The following is a 21,577-nucleotide window of genomic DNA, read 5'->3' as shown; positions in this document are numbered from 1 at the left end:
GACACAGAGAACCACACTCAGGCACGGCATATGCAGGTGTAATGCCATTTAAACCAGTGGCGTTGTACCTGCTTACCTCAAGGCTGAATTTGACCCACTGATTTCTGCAGGACAGCCTAAAACCAAATTGTTTTATTCTTGCTAAAGGTTCCTAAAAAATCAAGGTCCAAATTCAACTGTGGTTTAACTTCTGAGAAGTCAGTAACCTTACAAACCGGGATTACATTTGCCCCTGGACTCTACAGCAATCCCAGCAGGTATGTTATAAATAACAGCTGTTGAGTTACATTGGCAGCATGGCTCTGTTTAGTGTTTCCCATTTTATAGACTTTGGGATTTTAACTGGGAGTGCTGTAAGATTTGCTGTTGCATCTTAAAATGATCAGCGCATAGTGACATGATAGAGGTTTATCTCCACACCTTACCCTGAAATCTGATTTGATTGCTAGCATCAGTTCTAAAACTATTATAATTTGCTCTTATTTATGTGCCACCAATGTGGGCTAGGAGCTTTGCAAACATGTGAGAAGAGAGCTCTCTGCCCTGGAGCATTCATAACCTAAGCAGACACAAAAAGGGATGAGAAAAGGGGGGGAAGCTATACAGCATAAAAGCAAAGGGGCGGAACTTAGGCTTCCAACATATTGTTGGTTCCATGATTTTTCCAATATGTTTTCCAGTGTGTTCCATTTTCCCAGTTATCACTATATCTTTGGCTGTGCTGGACTTGTTTCTTAAGTAATATAGCAAATATTTTAATAATCGATTGTTCTGGTTGGCATCTTGAATCCAAAGTTCACGTCATTGAGTCTCTGCCATAATTGCTTTACAAACTTCAAAACACTTAGATAAAGTTATTTGAGCATAAGTTTTCGTGAGCTACAGCTCACTTCATCAGATGCAAAGCTTATACTCAAATAAATTGGTTAGTCTCTCAGGTGCCACAAGTCCTCCTGTTCTTTTTGTGGATACAGACTAACACGGCTGCTACTCTGAAACCTTAGATAAAGTTATTTCAATCTAAAAAAAAGTGCTTCCTAAATTACTCTGCTGGGGAAGCTTTAGCTCAGCTCAATGCAGATCTGGCAGCTCATGCCTGGGACACTTTATCTGGGGATGGCACACAGCTCATAGGAATCGGGGGAATGTATGAGGATGTAGCACCCGTCTTCCTGTGGCCTGGGCTGACCGTCAGGGATATGGAAAGTGAAATGCTGCAGGAGGGTTGCAAAGAAGAGAAAGAGCTCCTTCCTGGCCAGCTGCTCCCCCAGACACATGCGGCGACCTGTAAAAGAGAGAGTGAGGCAGGAGGAAGAGGGAGACCCCCAAAACAAAATGATACCAGGAAAGATCCTAGTGCAAATAATTAAACAATACATTTGTAAGCACCTGGAGGATAATAGCGTTATAAGGAATAGTCAGCATGGATTTGTCAAGAATAAATCATGACAAACCAACCTAATTTCCTTCTTTGATAGGATTACTGGCCTTGTGGATAGGGAGGAAGCAGTAGATGTGATATATCTTGATTTTAGTAAGGCTTTTGACACAGTTCCATGTGACATTCTTATAAGTAAACTAGAGAAATGTGGTTTAGATGAATTTACTAAAAAGTGGGTGCACAACTGGTTGAAAGACCGAACTCAAACAGTAGTTCGCAAACCATATGACTACTATTGTCATACTGGGAGGGCATCTCAAGGGGGTCCTCCAGGGGTCAGTCCTGGGTCCGGTCTATTTAATATTTTCCCTAATGACTTGGATAATGCAGTAGAGTATGAAGAGTATGCTTGTAAAATCTGCAGATGACACTGACGTTCGGTACCTCATGGGAACACCCTACATGTTCATCCTCATAAAATGATTGTGTGGTATCCAATGCAACGTTTGTCATGTCGGGTGTCTTCAGAAGGCTCATGATGCACTGAGTATTGTTGTTCTAGTAATTTTTGTTGCAGTAATGTTATAGTAATGTTACAGGTTATCATTCTGTATATAGTTATGAGGCTGAAAATGTATCCTCATGGCTTAAAATAAGCCCAGGCAAAAACTCTCTAAGAGCAGAGGGGCAGTTCACACCTCATCAGGGCATGCATGGGACAAACCCAGCCCAGCCTCACAGGAACAAAGGACACTGGCCTAGGCAGCAACAAAAGGATCTGTTGGACTCTCGAGTGAGTCACCCCCCTTCCTTTGGTCAGTTTGGGACTGTGATGAGGTAATGCTCACCTGACTCTGAAGGGGGGAGGGGGGGGCAAAGCCAAGGGGGAAGAAAGAACATGATAAAAGGGAGAGACATTTGCCATGCTCTTCCTCTCTCTTTCACCTACATCTACAGACCAGTGGCAGATTTAGAGTTAGTGGGGCCCTGTGTGCAGCTTCATTTTGCCCCCCATGGTGGGAGCATTCTCTCTTATCTTCCCCCAGCCCTGTTTTTCATTTTTCCCCCCTGCACTGTCCTCCTGGGACTCAGGGCTGGAGGTCCAGGCTCTGGGAGGGAGTTAGGGTGTGGGAATAGGCTGGGGGTGGAGGGTCTGGGTGGGGGTTATGGTGATGGAGGGGCTCAAGGTTGGGTTGCAAGGGAGGGAGTTAGGGTGTGGGAGCAGGCTGGGGCTGAGGGTGCAAGATCTGGGTGGGAGTTAGGGTGCAGGAACAGGCTAGGGATGGGGGGTCTGGCCAGAAATTAGGATGTGGGACGGGGCTCAGGACTGGGCAGGGGGTTGGGGTGCGGAGAACTTACCTGGGACAGCTCCCATTTGGTGAGGGGGGTGCAGGTGCGGCCCTGTACTTGCCCACAGGCACCACCCCCTGCAGCTCCCACTGGCTGTGATTCTTGGAACCACCTCCCCCCCGCCAGGGAGGGCCAGAACACAAGGGCTTTAGGGGCTGCAGCCCAGGCTAAGTGGGCACCGGAGCCCTGGGCTGCAGCCCCTAAAGACCCGCCCCATTTCTGAATCTGGTCATGTGAGCACGGGCTGGAGGACTCAGGAGAAGCAGGGGCAGCCACACAGCCAGAGAGAAGCGGTGGTTTCCCCTTCAAAGTGCCGCTTCTCTCCGGCCGGCTGCGCAGCTGCCCTGCGCTCCTCCTGAGTCCTCAGACCCACATTCGCAGGGCTCCCACCACCTGCACCTCCTGCCTGCTCCCCTGCGGCTGCAGGTGAGCCTCCCTCCCTGTTCTCCTTCTGCCTACAGCTTCTACCCTTGCAGCCCCCATCCTGTGGAGCATCCCCACTGCGGGGGGTGCGCTGCCTGAGTGCCCGGCCTTGGGGCCCCCTGTTGCTGGGGGGCCCCGTGCCAGGGCACTGTGTGTTTCATGGTAAATCCGCCCCGCTACAGACATTGCCACCAAGCGACTGAAGCACTGATCAAAGGGGAGAGCCTGGCTGAAGAGCAACCAACCAGCCTGTGGTGAGAAGCATCTAAGTTTGTAAGGGCACTGAAAGTGTTAAGATCAGCTTAGAATGCTTTTTGCTTTTATTTCATTTGACCAAATCTGACTTATGTTTTGACTTATAATCACTTAAAATCTATCTTTATAGTTAATAAATCTGTCTGTTTATTCTACCTGAAGCAATGCATTTGGTTTGAAGCATGTCAGAGACTCCCCTTGGATTAACAAGCCTGGTACATATCAATTTCTTTGTTAAATTGACAAACTCATATAAGCTTGCAGCGTCCAGCGGGCATAACTGGACACTGCAAGATGGAGGTTCCTAGGGTTGTGTCTGGGACTGGATATATTGGATAGTGTCATTCAGTTGCACAATCCAAGGAGCAGCTTACATGCCAGAGGCTGTGAGTGAACATCTCAAGAGTGGGGGTTCTCACAGCAGAGCAGGGTAAGGCTGGCTCCCAGAGACAAGGATTGGAGTGACCTAGCAGATCACCGGTCCGGATAATACCAGAGGGGAACGTCAGAGACACCAAGCTGGGAGGGGTTGCAGGCACTTTGAAGGGCAAGTTTAAAATTCAAAATGATCTTGACAATTTGGAGAATTGATCTGAATTCAGCAAGATGAAATTCAATAAAGACAAGTGCAAAGTACTTCACTAAGGAAGGAAAAGTCAAATGCAAAACTACAAAATGGGGAATAACTGTCTAGGTGGTTGTACAGCTGAAATGGATCTATGGCTAAGGTGGCCATACTGTGGCTCCTGAGACACATGTGGCTCTTCTAGTGTTAAAGTGCAGCTCGCGGAGCCTCCCACACCTCCCTCCCCATTCTCCAGCTACCAGGCTGCAGTGGGGAGCTCGGGACCTCTTCCTTGCAGTGGGGTGCTGAGGTAGGGGCTTATGCCCAGTGAGGAGGGGGGTCTTGGTGCTTCTCACCAAAGGGTGTGTCTGCTGGGGCTTGGGACTTCAGCAGGAGTAGGACTGAAACTTCTGAAGATTGTTGTATGTGGCTCGGAGGGTCAGTAAGTTTGGACACCCCCGGTCTATGGGTTACAGTGGATCACAAATTGAGTATGAGTTGTAAATATGATGTAGCTGTAAAAAAGGCTATTATGATTCTGCGGTGTATTAACAGGCATGTTGTATGTAAGACACAGGAGGTAATTGTCCCTCTCTACTTAACACTGGTGAGGCCTCAGCTGAAGAACTGTGTCCAGTTCTGGGCACCACAATTTAGAAGAGATGTGGACAAATTGGAAAGAGTCCAAGGAGAGCAACAAAAATTATCAAAGGTTTAGAAAACCTGACCTATGACGAAAAGTTGAAAAATCTGGGCTTGTATAGTCTTGAGAAAAGAAGACCGAGTGCCAACTTGATAACAGTCTTCAAATCTGTTAAGGGCTGTTATAAAAAGGATGGTGATCAAGTGTTCTCCAAGTCCACAGAAGGTAGGACAAGAAGTAATGAGCTTAACGTGCAGTAAGGGAGATTTAGGTTAGATATTAGGAAAACTTTTCTAGCTCTAGGGTATTTAAGCTCTGCAATAGGATTCCAAGGGAGGTCAAGGACTCCCTATCAGGAGCGGCAAAAGCGCCTTAAAAGTGTGGGGGCCACCGGCGCCCAAACTGTGGCCCTGCCCCTGCACAGTCCCTTTCTCTTGAGACCCCAGCCCCCCACACTGCCCCTTCCCTGTGGAGCCCCACCCTTGCGCTGCCCCTTCTCCCCAAGCTCCTGCCCTCGCACCACCCATTCCTCCGAGGCCCAGCTCCACTCTCGCTCCTCTCCGCCTTCTCCCCCATTGCTTGCCCTTACGTCTGTAAAAAGTGGGAGGGCAACAGGGCCATTGCCCCCACCCCCACCCCCGCACCCCAGGTCTCCATCACTGGAAGCGTTTAAAAACAGGACAAACACGTGTCAGGGTACTTGGTCCTGCCTCAGCGCAGGGGGCTGGACTTGAGGGTTTCTCGAGGTCCATTCCAGCCCTGCATTTTTTATGATTCTAAGTCACTGGGAGCAGCACTCCCACCCCATGAACAATGAACTGAATCAAAGGATCTGACCCACTTTGCCACTCTGCCATATATCACTAACGACTGTGAACACCTAATTCCAGAAAGTACTGCCTCACTGGAACACACCATTTCTCCATCTAGTCCAGCATCCTCTCCCTGACCGTGACCAGTACCAGAGAATTCTGAGGAAGGTTCAAGAAGCCCCGTAAGGAGCAGTTAATATTTGGCTTCTGCCCTGCAGCATGAGAACTGATGCCCTTTATTCATTTTAAAGATAAAGACATCTGTGACTCCTTTCCACAGTGATGGCCTCACCCAACTGCTCTGCCCTTGGATTTACCTGCAGAGAAAGGCAGGAAGGCCTCTTGCTTCACAAACTGCCCATCTGCATCCAGGAAGTGCTCCGGGTAGAACTGGTGGGGCTTCTCCCAAATCATTTCATCCTTCAGCACTGAGGACAAAACCGCGATGATGGTGGTGCCCTAAACATTCCCATTAACGTCCCCAAAACAAACAGGTTATTTCAGGAGAATATAAACCATTGTCAGCTTTACCTTATGCTTCCTTTTACTATCATCTACAGTGAAAGAAAAGCCAGGCAGTTCTCTGTTGCCCTATTAATCAGATAATGGCACCACTTTCCATTGGAAAAGGCCTATCAATATAACATTTGTATATGTAAATGAGATTTCCACTTCCTTCAATGATATTAGCAGGACAAAATTTCCTCCCACTCCAGATCTCCCTAAATTTTAAACCAAATGAATTCTGTATAATGAGATTCAGTTGAATCTATACAGTTGGATCTACTGGTAGAAATACAAAAACAACAAAGAGTCCGGTGGCACCTTAAAGACTAACAGATTTATTTGGGCATAAGTTAACTCTCTTCTCTTCATGTGTCATTGTCACACTTCCTGCATCTGTAATCTTTACTCCATGAATTTGAAGTGTTTTTTTACCCACAAAAGCTTATGCCCAAATAAATCTGTTAGTCTTTAAGGTGCCACTGGACTCCTCGTTGTTTTTGTGGATACAGACTTACACGGCTACCCCTGATACTTGCTAGAAATACAGTTCTCTGTGAGGTTCAAGTCCTTTAGAATAGCATGCTACATAACGAGCCTGTGACTTAGTAACTAAGTATCCTAGCAATATCCCTTAACAATCTGCATCTGGGCTGCATTAATTTTCCAGGGGTCACAATTGCTGTACCTTAGGGATGAAAAAGCCTTGAACTTCAGTGTCCCGGTACGTCGTGCGAGGCACTCCAGCAAAAACAACATCACAATAACGCTGAGTTTCATAGATCACAGCATTGGTGTAAGGCAAGTTCACTTGGTCCTCTATCTCGGGTGACCTGTCCCTGCCAATCACCTTATCAATTTCCTCATGGACTCTTCCTGAAAATATAGGAACACTTTATATAGCAGGGAGTATAACAGAGTAGATGTAATAGACTATTAAGGGTCTGATCCAGTTACCACTGAAAACAGTTGAAACATTCCCATTAACTTCTCTTCTAAAGAGACCCTCTATCAACCCTTTATATTTGGCACAACTAGGTATTCCCATCCAAGAAACAGGTAACATGTATTCAGTGTAAATAAGTTTCCGTGCGTTATGTCTACATTAGACGCTTACACTGGCTACTACTTTGTTGAAGTGAAAAATTCTAGCAGACTGCAGAAGCACAATTTCCATATCAGACACAGGGACAACCACTGTGGGGAGTGCGGGGGGATACCCTCCCTCCAGGATGTTGTCCTCCCCACCACTCTGGTCATGGAGTTAAAAATGCAAACGCTTTTCATCTTTCCCTTAAGATGTGCCCTCCTGCTGCTGCCCACCTCCTCTTAACGCCCCCCTGCACATCACCATTTTCACCTCCCCCCCGCTCTGCACTGTGCTCGGGGCTGTACCAGTGTAAATATGACAAAACTGCTGTGCTGCAGCCAGCCAAGCCTACAGGGGAAGGCAGAAGCACAGAGGCTGCAGCACCACTTAGGCCTGTACACTGGGAAATCAAGTCGGCCTAACTACGTCGCTCACAGGTGTGAAAAATCCACACTGGGAAACCTCGGAATTTCAGAAGCCCCTTCAGAAGAGGAGGTGGGGGGCGGGGCGGGGAGGCGGGGGGGGGTGACTGGGGAAGGAAGCAGGGGAAAGAGCCAGGGTGGCGGGGGTCGGGGGAAGGAGACGCACGCGAGCAGAAAGTAGGGAATGGGTGGGTGTGAGTTAGCTTGTGGAGGGAGGCTGACCTTTCTGTGGGGGGCAGTGAAGCGGGGAGAGGAACATGAGAGGAGAACGGAGGCTGCACAAAGGGGGTCAGAAAGAGCTCTCCCCAGCAGAGGGGTGGCTGAGGACTGTGTGTGGAGGGATGGCGTCTTGTTTTGGCAGAAGGCTCTGGAACACCAAGGCCAGGTTTAGACTACAGACCTATATCCATATAACAACATCGCTGAGCAACTAGTTATACCGACCTCACCCGCCGTGCAGACAGGACTCCCTGGGTCACAGGCAGGTGTCTGCGGAGTGAGGTAGGGCAGCCTGCATGGAGGTATGTGTGTGAATGGAGTCGTTAGGGCAAGGGCCTGCCTGCGTGAGTGGGCTCTGAGGGCGTGTGTGGGGCTCGGTTTGGTCTGATTGATTGGGGGAGCGGGGGGGTTGGAGGAGGACGGCAGCTGAGCCAGAGAGTGATCTTTGTGTGGGAGGCCAGAGGGTGCGTGCGAGAGAGGTCTGGGGGACGGGAGGGAGCGTAAAGTGCCTGTGGGTGAGGAAGGACGGGGTGAAGGGTTTGGTCGGGGCTGCAGGAGAACGTGAGACTGACAACCTGGGGGAAGGAGGGAGGGAACACAAAGTAGGAAAGAAGAGGAAGGTAGATGCAATGGAGAAGAGAAGGAAAGAGAGGGAACAATTAGGACACAATGTCAAAAAATACTACTAAGGGGATAATAGACTGAAAATACAGAGCAAAACGTCTGCAGTGAGGAGATGACGGTGTGAAGGAAATGGAAAAGGGGAAAGAACAAATGCGAGGGAGACCAAGGATACTGTGTAAAGGTTTTGTTGTTAAGAAATGTGATAAAATGTGCTGTGCAGGAGGGGACAAAAAATTTGCCTTGGGCCAGCCCTAGCTCCCAACTAGCCCCTCTCCCATCATTGTGACTTCTTTATGTTTGACAAAATTCTCCCACCTGGTCCCCATCCATTTTGTTTTCCTGTTGTTGCACCTACGAGAAGTTGTACAGATGTGTCAGTTAATCGAGGCTTTTCATGATTCCCTCTATTTATTGTTTCAACCAATTTGTCTGTACTGAAGGAAGGTTCACTGGTCTGCATTTCCCCAGCCCAGTCCGAGAGGCTTTTTAAACCACCGTGACAATATTTGCTCCTCCAGTACGGTATTTGATCATTTCAGAGACAGCACGATTTTGTTAGCAGCTCAGCCACTTCATTCTTAAAGTCCTTGGAATCTCTTGGAGATAAGCCAGCTGGTCTTCGTGGCACTTAAATGTATCCATTTATTCCAGAACCTTTTCTTTTGTTAATTCTACCTCTGACTATGCCTTGTGATCACTACCTGAAAATATATAGCAGAGGTAGATATCTCCCCAAAGGTTCGCTGTTGTAGTGAGGACTGATACAAAGAAACCATTTAGCTTCTTGTTAATGTCCTTATCCTCCTTGATCGTTCCTTTTCTTCCCTGGTAGTTCTGGGGACCAACCAATTCTCCCAGACATCCTGCTTCTGATATACTGAAATAATGTGTTTGTTTTCATGTCTTTGGATATAAATTCTTTACATTTCCTCTCACCTCTCCTAATTTCCATGTTATAGTTTACCTTTTTACCTTCCTTTCTACTGGCATCACTTGGGCTGGATTCCATTGTATTTTTTACAGATACCTCTTTGGCCTGGACAACCAGGATGCTACTTAAGCAACCCTACCCTATCCTCACTTCTGACTCTAGCGCCTTTTTGACTGCCTTGTTCATTTTTAAAAGCCCCCTTGGAAAGTGCAAGTTTTTGGTTTGATTCTTTCCCTTCAGCAGTTGAACTTATTTATATGGTGGTGACACTTCGTGTCTGAACTTCTTGAATTAAGTCCTATGTGGTATTAGGACTAAGCTGAGTGCAGACTCTCTTTTTATGTGTTGGAGAAATAATTGTTTCAAGAAGAAATTGTGTAAAAGAGTCGAGAAAAGGTTTCTTCTTATATATCCCTGAAGTTGATCGGGGGTGGAAGTGAAAGGGGCCAAGATTTTCCAAAGTGACTAGTGCTTGTGGGCGACACAATGTGTAGGTGCCCGTTTTGACAAGAGGCCTGATTTTCAGAAAGCGCTGAGTAGCCACCCTCTGAAAATCACCCCCTTTTAAGGTATCTCAGGTTGAACACCCAAAAGCTGAGCTGCCCAAAATTGCTAGTCATTTACCGAATCTTGGCTTGAGCATTTGTGGCCAGAGAGAGAAAACTTAGCAAGGAGCTGTTGGAGACACAAGGTACACTTAACAGTAGCAGTGGGTTTCTGTGAACATACTGAGATCTTTAACAAGGGCTTTCCCTCTCCTCATGAGATTTTGCTCTCCCGCTCAGCACATAATGCTCCATGATGATTGTGTGGACTTATCCCCTCCTCATTACTGTAGTTCTGTCCAATAGTAAATACTACTGACTGTACGCCAGGAGGTCACATCCGAAAGACAAAAGCATCTATAAGTAGAAAAATACTGGAAACTTGTCAATGGGAGGTACAGGGTGTGAGGAAGCTCTGGCACTCCCAAACTGCATCACTTACTTTGGACATCAGGATAGCGAAGCATGAACAGCAGTGCCCAGCACAGGGTTACAGTGGTTGTTTCAGTGGCGGCACCAAACAGGTCAAAAACTGTAAAGATCAGGTTGTCCTCACTGAAAGTGCTCTCTGGGTCCATTTTAGCCTGAAAGAAATAACAATAGACTTGTCATACAACTTGGGTTTGTTGTTTTTGATTTAATTCACCCTACTAGCTAGGAGCATACATTTGGGTGTACAACGCATTTTCCAGACATAGGAGTCTGAGGCCCTGTTGCCCCACACCTGGTGTGATCATTGACACCCGTGCAGAGTGGAGGAGGATGCCTGATCAGAATGATAGCATTTTACACTCCCTTTGAACTGGTGCACATGTCTATACAAGGTATAGGGCAGGCAGGAGACAGGCCCACAATCCTGAAAATCTTCTTAGTAGGGATTAGAATTCAAAATATGAATGAGTTTCAAGATTCTTCCTTGACTGAGAAGAGCTAAATAAACCAGCAATTCATGCATTGATCAAAGATAGAGTCATTAAGGTTTCATGAAGTATGGGAATGAAATTTGAAATATTTTTGCATTACTTTCAAGGCTCATAATACTAGATTTCATAGAAGCACCAAAAAGCAATGGGAAGTCCAAAGGAAAATATAATAAGGATATTTTAATAACTTAAAATCATTGACTTACTTCTTGTGGGCAAGAAGAAAATAGTGGATCTTTAGAAGGGATTTGGATGAAGAGAAGGCAATGGCTTAGTAGACCAGAATTTGGAGGGTGTTTCAGTGGTATGAAGTAGCATGAAAGAAGACACAGAGAAAACTGTGGGAGAATTAAATGAGTAAGGCATTGAAAGACCACAGGTTATGGGGGTGATGCATTAAGAGACTATGTCCAAGATATAATGTGGGTTGTGTAAGACTTTCAAGACAAGGACAAGAGATTTAAATCAGATGTGATAAACAAGAAGGAACCAGTGGAGCAGAGAAAGAAGCAGCAAGATTTGAAACTGGATGTGTGCAGGGGGAGGAGAGGAAGGATTAATAGAGAAACCTAATTTTATGATCCTGGATGAGCAGGAAGATGGGAGAGGGGTTTTGGAAAAAAGTAAGAATCTCATTTTTAGCTATGTTAAACTTACACTGTGGACAAATCACCTCGGAAGAAATGTCAGAGGGACTGAAGTACAGGACTCCTTAGCGAGAGATGGGTCAGGAGAGCTGAGCTTGGTTTGCTAGTTATGAGCCTCGAGATGAAAGTTGCAACTGTGTAAGCAGATATGGTTCCTCAGAGTTACAGTGTAGAGGGAGCGGGCAAGGGCAGAGGCTTTAGGACTTCCACAGACAGTGGACGAGCAGAGGAGGATCCACCACAGAGAATGCTGAAGGAACAGTTGGGGAGAAACTACTGGGGAGATGGTTCGCCAGATACAACAAGAAACTGCCAGGCATGAGCTCCAAATCAAAAAAGCAATGGAAGAAGAGCAGAAACTGTATCATCCTGAAAAGCCAGCTCCTCTCAACAGCAAAGATGGGGATAGAATCTATCCAGTTTGTAAAATGTTGGCCAGAGGCAACATCCTGTTACCTGTAAAGGGTTAAGAAGCTCAGCTAACCTGGCTGGCACCTGACCCAAAGGACCAATAAGGGAACAAGATACATTCAAATCTTGCGGGGGAAGGCTTTTGTTTGTGCTCTTTATTTACATGTTTGTTGTCTCCTGGGACTGAGAGAGGCCAGACAGAAATCCATCTTCTCCAACCCATCCTAATCCAAGTCTCCAATATTGCAACCAGTATAGGTAAGCCAGGCAAGGCGGATTAGTTTATCTTTTGTTTTATGTGAATTTTCCCTGTGTTAAGAGGGAGGTTTATTCCTGTTTTCTGTAACTTTAAGGTTTCGCCCAGAGGGGGATCCTCTGTGTTTTGAATCTGAATACCCTGTAAAGTATTTTCCATCCTGATGTTACAGAGGTGATTCTTTTACCTTTTCTTTAATTAAAATTCTTCTTTTAAGAGCCCGATCGATTTTTCATTGTTCTTAAGATCCAAGGGTTTGGGTCTGTGTTCACCTGTATAAATTGGTGAGGATTATTATCAAGCCTTTCCCAGGAAAGGGGGTGTAGGGCTTGAGGAGATATTTTGAGGGAAGACGTCTCCAAGTGGTCTCTTTCCTTATTCTTTGTTTAAAACGCTTGGTGGTGGCAGCATACTGTTCAAGGACAAGGCAAAGTTTGTACCTTGGGGAAGTTTTTAACCTAAGCTGGTAAGAATAAGCTTAGGGGGTCTTTCCATGTGGGTCCCCACATCTGTACCCTAGAGTTCAGAGTGGGGAAGGAACCCTGACAGTTAAGAATCTAAAAACTAGTAAACAAGCTAGTGTCTGTGTTGATGCAAATTACTTAACTGAATGGAGGGAGAAAGACTTGCCCATAGCTGTCAGCAGGGAAGACACACCTAGCCAGCCAATGAATTCTGTTAAGCAAGAGAGCTCAGGATTTAACCCTACTGGAGAGGGATGAAAGGGAAAAGTTTGTCATGCTAATGGAAGCCACAGGTTAACCCTAAAATGCCAAAATCCCAATGATATTGAGCCAAGGTCGTGGCATAACAAAAATGATTGTAAATGTACACTTGTAATGAACTTAATGTTAATATTAATGCTAATGTTAACTGTTGTGACTAATGTGTTGCCAATACCAACAACTGTAAAAATGTACAATGTGCCTAATCTTTTGGAAAAACCCTTGAACATGTTAAGAGTGAGACATAAGAACACACTTTATGTGAAAAGGCCTTGTGATACTGATATTTCAAAGCTAGTGCCTGTAACCAGTCTTGGAAATTTTCTCAGGAGAAAAGACATTACAGATCTAATGTGCTATATAAAAAGAGAAACTGTGGGACACTACCATATTGCTTTCGTGGCTAAATGCCAAGATTCCTACACTTTGGAGAACATTAATATCTACATTGACTTGATGTTATTTGGATTCCAAACATTTTCCAGAGCTTGTATGAATAAATTAGCTATTTTCTTTAGCTTATGGCAAAATCACATGAAACATACAAAAATTATGCTGCAAAAGCAGATCCAATCCACTATTGGTCTAACCAAGTTTTACCTTGATTGGGTTTGTAAAGGGATTCAACAATATTGTGAAACATGATTTTGATAAACCATTTCTGTTATACACTGATACTTCTAATATTGGGTTAGAAGCTGTAGTAATACAGAACCAAAAATGGGAAATCCCTGTGATACATCCAGTAATGTCTGGGACACCACTTCCTGCATCAGTTTTGCATTGGGATTCTGACATTATCTGATTAAAATATGACCATATAGAACAACCACTGTTATATATTTGCAACAAATCTTATACAAAGGTTGTCAAGTGAGGTGTCTATGAAAAGGTTATGATTTGTGGTTATGATTATGCTATCTGTATGCATATATCATTTTTGTATTTGAAGTTATAAGTGTTGGCTCTATACCTGGATTTGAAATATTTGCTCTTGCGGTATCGCCCACAAGGTAGGTAGCCAGCACATCTTGGAGGGACTATTCAAATGGAGTGGCCCATCGGAAGAACATTTAACTGACAATGGACCATGAGAGACGTCCATCTACACTTAATGGAATTTCCTGCTGTGACTAGACGAAATGCATGGACATGTGTCTAGCCCATGTGACTCCAAACACCATCTTGCTGCTGTAATTCTCCACAGTAAGAACTATGGAATTCCCTCCACATGGCAGAAGAGATAAAAGGGCTTGGAAACTTCTCCATTTTGCCTCTATCCTGCTCCAGCCTCTTTCCTAGCCAAACCTCTGGAATATGGACTATACTAATGGGAGAATTCTAACCAATGAACTGAGGACCTTCCAATAATTTGGAAGCAGCCAAAGACTTGACTTAAGATAGCAGTTTATTCCATCACTGCTACAAGCCTGAAGAAGAACTTTGCAATTATTGTATGTATTTGATTCCTTTAACCAATTTTAACTCTCACCTTTCTTTCTTTCTTTTTATAAATAAACCTTTAGATTTTACATACTAAAGGATTTGCATCGGCATGATTTCTGGGTGAAATCTGAGTTATATATTAACCTGGGTGTGTGACTGGTCATTTGGGCTCAGAAGAAACTTTTATTTAATGAGACTGGTTGTAAAGAACCACTCACCTTTAAATCCAGTGTTTTGGTGGTGACATAAGAACTGGAATGCCCAAGGGAACTGCTTTTATGACTTCTTGTTAGCTAGGGTGGTGAAACAGGAGTTTACTTTTGTTGCTGGTTTCGTATATCTCATGGAAGAACAACCACCAGTTTTGGGTTGTGTTTGCCCTATTTCTCAGCAGTTTGTCCTGAGTTTGGCATTCTCAATTGTGGCCCACTGAGGCACAGTTACAGACAGAAATGTGCATTCAGTGGTACTGAAAGCAGCGGAGAAGTCAAAGAAAATAAGAATTAGTTTATAAGCCATGAGACCAGGCCAAGAGAAGGCTACTGGCAACTCTTCTATATCAGTACATGTCCTATAATTAGTGATGTGGGATTTTTGTCTCTTTCCATAGTGTCATTGATGTTTACTTGGCAACAGAGCCACCTTTGGACTTGGTCATATCACTGGGCATCACAACTTCACTCTCACCTTCCCGCCACATCTCTCTCTGCAGTTGGGTAAGGAATGCATGCTGACAGGAAAAACCCCCAAGGATGGATGAGATTTTAAAATTTCACTAGTATTGGTAGGGCTGCTTTGCCACACATGTGTAAGTGGGGGAATAGTACATTGGCTGACTGAAGTCCATTAGGTAGGTTTACCCCAGATGTAGGCTCTACAAGAGCTCGATATCTATTGGTATTTTCTGATACACAGCAGTGTTCGTCAAGGACCTTCCCTCTCTGAGGAGGAATAACAATCTTCTGTTTTCTGCCCACTTTAACATTTCCAATCTGCCCCGCAGGGCCCAATGAATGATTTTGTCTCTGTGCTCGAGCCAGTACTCTACTCAACACAGCATTCTTCTTAGAGTGTCCATGATGGTTCATCCTCCTAGTTCCTTCTACTGGCAATGGTAGCTCCTTCAGCTCACTAATGATGTTCATCCCTAGAATCCCTGGGACTCCTTCTCCCACATGGCTCCCTTCAGAGTCTTTGTCTTTCAGGATGAAGATGCATTTCCCTGGCAGTGTCTGGCCCATGTAGTCTATGTCTGCTTCCAGGCATCCCACCACTGGGATTGCCAGTCCACTAACTGCTGTTAGACATACAAACTGTGTGCTGTGCATGGTCAGCTCCTTGTCTTTCAAATATTTTTGAAAATGCGACTCAGTAATGGTGGTGACTTCTGAGCCAGTATCTAACAAACATCTGGTCTTCACCCCTGCTATGCATACTTCAGCAGCTAGACAGTCTCCAAATGCTCGCTTACAGAAGTCACTAGATATGCTGGCATTGCCCACATTCCTTTCAACACTGTATGCAGAGTGATTTTCCACCAAGGAGAGGCCTAGGAATCCTTCTGCCACTGCTTGGCCTTCTACTGTAGATGGACCACTCGCTCCTGGTGCCCCATTGGTTTTCAGTGCCTGGGACTCTGTTCTCTTTCTTAGTGGACATTCCCGGCTAGTATGCCCTGGCCTTTCACAAGTGTAACAGATGTACCTTCCCAGTTCATCCTTTAGTGGGGCTCTTCGGGATCCCGGTGCCCTTGGATACTTTGACATACTAATGGGATTTTTTTCTTTCATTAACTCAGTCATCACTTTTATCATCTCCTCCTGTTGGACCGACAGTTTTTGGACAGCCTCACTTAAACTTTCCAGTGTTAACTGTGTTTGGGGCAGGGCCTTTTCCCCAGCAGCTGCATTCACTAGGCCCCCACTTTGTGTATGGGGATTAGGCTTGGCTGTCTCTGTCACAGGAACTTCCTCTTCTTCTGACCATATAATGGCAGCCTGCATGAGTTCATGGAACTTCTCACTGGGCTCTTCCTTAAACTTCCTTTTCATTTTGCAGCAGAGGGAATCATCCTGGAGCCCCAGCACTAACTGCTCTTTCAGAACCACATCTGGGTCTGGAACTCGTTGAGGGTCTCGCTGCTCCACTTTGCTCATACTCTCCTGGAGGTCATATGCATATGCCTGGATAGTTTCACCGGGCTCCTGCTTTCACTCAAAGAACTCCTTTAGTCGGGTTCCAATAGGTACCTTGTCTCCATACACTTCTAGGAGAAGTTCAAATACCTTTTCCACATCTTTTTTGTCTGACATTACCATGAACTTTACTGTGGCCTTGGCCTGGCCCTTGAGGTGCTCCTCTACGAAGTCTACTTGATCTTCTTCAGGTACTCTTAGCACACACAGGGCTGCCTTCACAGACTTGACCCACTCCTCTACCGTAATGTCTCCTGATCTTGTCGGGAAGCCACCAAACTCTGTGACCTTCTGCTTCCGTGGGACATAAATAGTAGGGGGTTTCTTAGCTTCTGCTGCCTGTTGGTCTATTACCGCCTAAGCCAGTGATAAGCCTTCTCTCTGCTCTGTTCTAGCTTGTTGTAATGCCTCAGCTTGGTCTGACAATCTGCGCTGAAGTTCAGCAAACTGGGCCCGCAGTTCTTCAATTCCAGACATGATAGGGTTCTTGACCAGGTCTGGACAGTGCTACCAGAACTCAACCAGTAAACCAGTGGGGTGGACCCTGTGGATAGAATCCCGTTCATGACGCCAATTTTGTAAGCGGGGGAATAGTCCCGCTATTGTGGGGAACTTTCCTGGCTTCTGCACTACCCCGGTGAAGTGGGCTAGCGAAAGGATCTGAGTCCTCACTCCCACTTCCTTTACCCAGTGGCCTCCCTGCCCTTGAGGACTCCCCTTCCACTCTCCTGTCTGGCAGAGTCCTTATAACCCCAGCAAGGCTTGGTCCAGGATTCCCAGGGGGCTCAACCCCCATCGCTGCTGTGGTCACCTAGGACAGGGGCTAGGGTGTCCCCACTCCGTGGTACTCTCTCTGCACTTGGCACTTCTCTGACCCACTGACCATTACATACAATTGGAAGCAAATGCAAGTTATTTAATCAACAATTAATTTTAAAAAGAATAAGGGAAAATGGGAAAGGTTAAAGGAAACACATCACCCCGCTCTGTGGCAGGGAACATCACAAACAGTGTCTCTGGAATGTCCAGGCAGTTCACAGTCTGTCCTTGTAAGTCCCAGGCCTCCTTCTCAGGCCCTGGCTGTGCTGCAGGGATGCTGTGGGTTGGACACTCGCTCTGGTGGTGACCGCATGCTCTCAGGCTCTAGGTGGCAGGGCCCTTCTTCCCAGCGTTGCCCCCGCCCTCTCAGGGTTACCAATCCCCCCTCCAAGTCTGGCCTGCAGAGCCTCCTGGCTGAGGCGTCTCCCTGTGCTGGGCCCACTGCCCAGGGTCCCCCCTCGCTCTCCCTAGCTGCTCATGACACCCGGTTCCGGACGGCTCCAGCCCCAGCTCCGGCTCCACTCTGTCTTAGCTCCAGCTCCACTCTTCCTCCAACTCCCTGGGCTTCTTCTCTGGCCCCTCTGGCTCTGGTTGCTACAGCTCTCCTCCCAGGACAGGTCTGCTCTTCAGGCTGCTTCTGTGACTGGGCTCCCAGCACTGACCTGCTTCGTGGGCTGCTTTTCTGGCCCCTCTGGCTCTGGTTGCTGCAGCTCTCCTCCCAGGGCAAGTCTGCTCTCTCTGGGCTGTGCCTCTGGCTTTGGGGTTGCAGCTCTGCTCCCAGGACAGGGTCTGCTCTCTCTGGCCTGCTTTTCTGGTCCCTCTGGATCTGGCACAGCTCTGCTCCACAGCTCAGCTTGGGCCCCTGCTTTCTCCTTAGCTCGGCCCCACTCTTTCTGACCAAGGCAATTCCAGCTCACACGGAGGATGGGGCCCACCCTGGCCTCTTGACTCCCTGATTAGCCTGCCCGCCCTGTCATTCAGGCTGACCTGGAGCATTGGCCTCTCTCCATTGCTCCTAGGGACTGGCAGTCTCAGGGTCCTGATTCCCCATCAACCCTTCCCCCTTTTAGTACCGGGAGCTAGCAACTAAAACGCCCCACTGAATGTTAGTAAGGGGGCAACAGTCCCTTACACATAGGCCAGTAAATAATGTGAAAGGGATCACACAGAATAGAGCAAATTATACTCTAATGTCTGTGGGGCCAGGACTGTGTCTACTAGTGTATCCGTACAGCACTCAGCACAGTGGGGCCTTGATCCTGCCTTGGAGCTTAGGGGGCTACCTCACTGTGAATAATGACCTTGAACTGCATTTTGATTGGCATTTTCTCACACATGCCATATACCACTCCACTGGGAGTGAAGTGCTATTGGAACCGAGATAAATCAGAGGCAGGGAAGATAAGGTGAATTGTTAAATAATTAAGCACCGCATTTGTGAGCTGAGGTTACACTTAAACCAAGGCCTCCTTAGACATCCTGAACTTTTCTTTTCCATGTGCCCTTGAGTGTAAGGGGGTAGGTGTACGAGGATCTCGAGATCTAATTCCACTCACCTAGTGCTTTTGCATGTGTGTGCCTACATGTTGCCTCTACTTGCACTGGAGAGCAACAGCTTTGTGCTCTTTGCTTCATGCACTCGTGTTGGGGACACTGGGGCATGGCCACTAGGTAACTCGAGGGAATGGAAGACCACGAGTGTCGAGGAAGCCCTCTCGTAGTAGGCCCAAGTGTCCTTGGCCCCCCCCAGCCTGGAGGCACTCGCAGCAGTTATGCGTACTAGGCCCAAGTGTCCTTGGCCCCCTGGCCTGAAGGCACTCGCAGCAGTTATGCTAAAAATCTGCAACAATATGTTGCAAAGTCAAACTGCCTGAAACTAAAGAAGGCCAAACAAAGCAAATATAAAAAAACAATGCTGAATAAAGCAGCTTTATATATGGTTTAACAAATGGTACAAAAAACAAAAAAACTAGCTGGTAACTGAATTGGCTGGCTATATAAATACTTAGGGCAGCTTGCTATTAAATACATATGCTAAAAAAAAATGTATAAAAGCCTGTGTAACTTCCTGCTCTGGGTGCAGGATTTGAGATTCTATTCTCCCTGTACCTTCTTTGCAGCTGCAAATAAACTTTTCTGCTTCTCCACCCCGTTGTGATTATTGGGTGACGCACACCAGGCAACGAACCTTGCTGTTGTTTGCCTCTGGCACTGGGTGCCGGCAACCGCTTTTGGCGTCCCTGGGTGGGCGACGAGGCTGCTATTTAGCCTTGCCCGGACCCCTCCTGGAGGTCGAGGATTGCGGTGCGAACCGACGCCTAGCGCACACCGGTGAGTTCATTGGGGGCCTCAGAGGAGACGCGATTTGATCGACCCCGGAGGGCACAACGGTGCAACACACTCATATAGTGGAGAAGCAGCTGTGGACGACGGTGAGGAACCGGTCCCTTGGATAAAGTAGGAACCTTTTGAAATCCGGATTGTATGCTCTGTTGGAACCTGGGGACGCCCAGAGTTACCCTGTAGGTATGGGACAGGGACAGAGCTCAGAGGTTAGGGCACGGTGTACGCCCCTAGAGTGCATTCTAGCAAACTGGAAGGTATTTGGTGCGGATCCAATGACTAAGAGTCAATTAAAACAATTCTGTACAGTTAACTGGCCTCAATATCAACTAGAGGACCAGGAGTGGTGGCCACCAGGTGGGTCAATTAATTACAACACGATCCTCCAGTTACTCCTGTTCTGTCAAAAAACAAGGAAATAAAATGAACATATGTATGCGCATTTGTTTTTGGCTTTATGTACTCAACCAGATATTTTACAGCACTGTAATCTGACTCCGACTGGTTCGGTAACAGCTAATGTTAGTCCCCAGACCCCCACCCTCACTGTAATGGCAGAGCCGGTGTCCCCTTCGGCCCCTACACTCACACCTTGTAAGTCCCCAATGGTTGGCTTATACCCCTTAATCACCGAAATTAAAGTCGCCCAGTCTGGATCGGACAGGCGTCCGGCCACGACTATGCAAGTTTATACTCATGTGCCCTTTAATGGATTTGGCTGCTTTCAAAGCACAGGCAGGAGAGTTTTCCACCAACCCAAGCAAGTTTATTTCAGTTTTTGAGGGATGTCGTAGCAGCCACAAGCCGGACTGGGATGATTGTAACATCTTCCTGCGAACCCTGTTGTCTGAGGTTGAAAGACAACAGGTTGTGTCCAAGGCAAGGGAGGAGGCGCAGAAACGGTACGACTGGGATCGTATTAATGTCGCTGACCCGGATGAACAAGTCCCCTGAGCAGACCCCAGGTAGGATCCAAATAATCCTGGGGATATGACTCGCCTTACCTCCTATAAGGAGTTGCTTTTGCATGGACTCCATCACTTGGCTGTCCGACATAATAATTGGGCAAAGCCATATAAAGTAATGCAGGATTTAAAAGAAAGCCCAGGGGCCTTTCTACAGCATATTCAGGACATGATTCAACAGAACACTAACGCAGACCCCGATGATCAGGCAACTGAATCAATTATTAAGGGAATTTTTACAAGCAAAGCAGCCCCTAATATTAAAAAAAAGTTACAAAAAAAAAAGAATTTAATGGGCATGATCATGGCACAAATCTTAGAAACTGCAAACCAAGCTTATAGTCTGAGAGAGACAGAGAAGGAGAGAAAGCAAGTGAGACTGATGGTAACAGCGGTACAGGCCGGCACTAAGGGAAATGGCCGGGGAGGAAGGGGCCGTGGACACGAACATCCGGGCTCGCAGGAGAGACAACTGGGTTGCAACCAGTGTGCCTTGTGTCGACAAGAGGGACACTGAAAAAATGAGTGCCCAAAAAGGAAAGAAAAGGGGTGTGCCTCTATGATGGCGATGGCGGAGCAGGAATAGGGGTGTCAGGGGAGACGGACCACCCTACCCCCGGAACCCTGAGTAAAGATGCGGGTGAGAAGCTCAGAAATAGATTTTTTAGTGGACTCTAGAGTGGCATGAACTGCCGTAAATCGACCCCTTCAGTTGCCAGTAGCAGATTCCCTTACCGTGGTGGGAGCCACAGGCAGAGACACCAAGTGCCCAGTGTATGCCCCAGCAGAATGCGCTTTGGGAAACCGAACTATACCCCACAAGCTGGTATACCTCCCTGAGTGTCCAACACCTCTGCTGGGACGGGATCTGCTTTGTCACCTCGGTGCCACCCTGCATTTTACTGAGGATGAAATAACCCTTACCTTACCCCCTGAGAATGCATGGATCATGACCCTTGCAGTTGAGCCCTCAGCCATGCAAGCCCCAGAATGGAGCCTGTGGGAAGACCAGGTGTACCCCCTCGTGTGGGCATCAGGGATCCCAGAAAGGCCACCCACCAGACCCCCATTACTATTCAGCTC

The 21,577-nt window shown here is 46.9% G+C and overlaps 1 protein-coding gene across 1 annotated transcript in view; it reads right to left on the bottom strand.

Moving 5' to 3' along the window:
- Positions 1-1,106: 1,106 nt before the first annotated feature.
- The window catches only part of LOC144259388 (cytochrome P450 2D15-like), a 30,250-nt gene continuing 9,779 nt past the window's right edge, over positions 1,107-21,577 (bottom strand). Inside the window, exons 6-9 of the mRNA XM_077807602.1 lie at positions 10,207-10,348; positions 6,622-6,809; positions 5,747-5,888; positions 1,107-1,285 (exon numbers count right to left, since the gene is read on the bottom strand). Coding sequence (XP_077663728.1) covers positions 1,107-1,285; positions 5,747-5,888; positions 6,622-6,809; positions 10,207-10,348 — 651 coding nt within the window. The remainder of the gene's footprint in view (positions 1,286-5,746; positions 5,889-6,621; positions 6,810-10,206; positions 10,349-21,577) is intronic.

The sequence above is a fragment of the Eretmochelys imbricata genome, chromosome 1 (assembly GCF_965152235.1).
Source record: "Eretmochelys imbricata isolate rEreImb1 chromosome 1, rEreImb1.hap1, whole genome shotgun sequence".
NCBI lineage: Eukaryota > Metazoa > Chordata > Testudines > Cheloniidae > Eretmochelys > Eretmochelys imbricata.
Note: the sequence above shows the minus strand (reverse complement) of the source record. Positions and strands in the feature narration are given on the sequence as shown.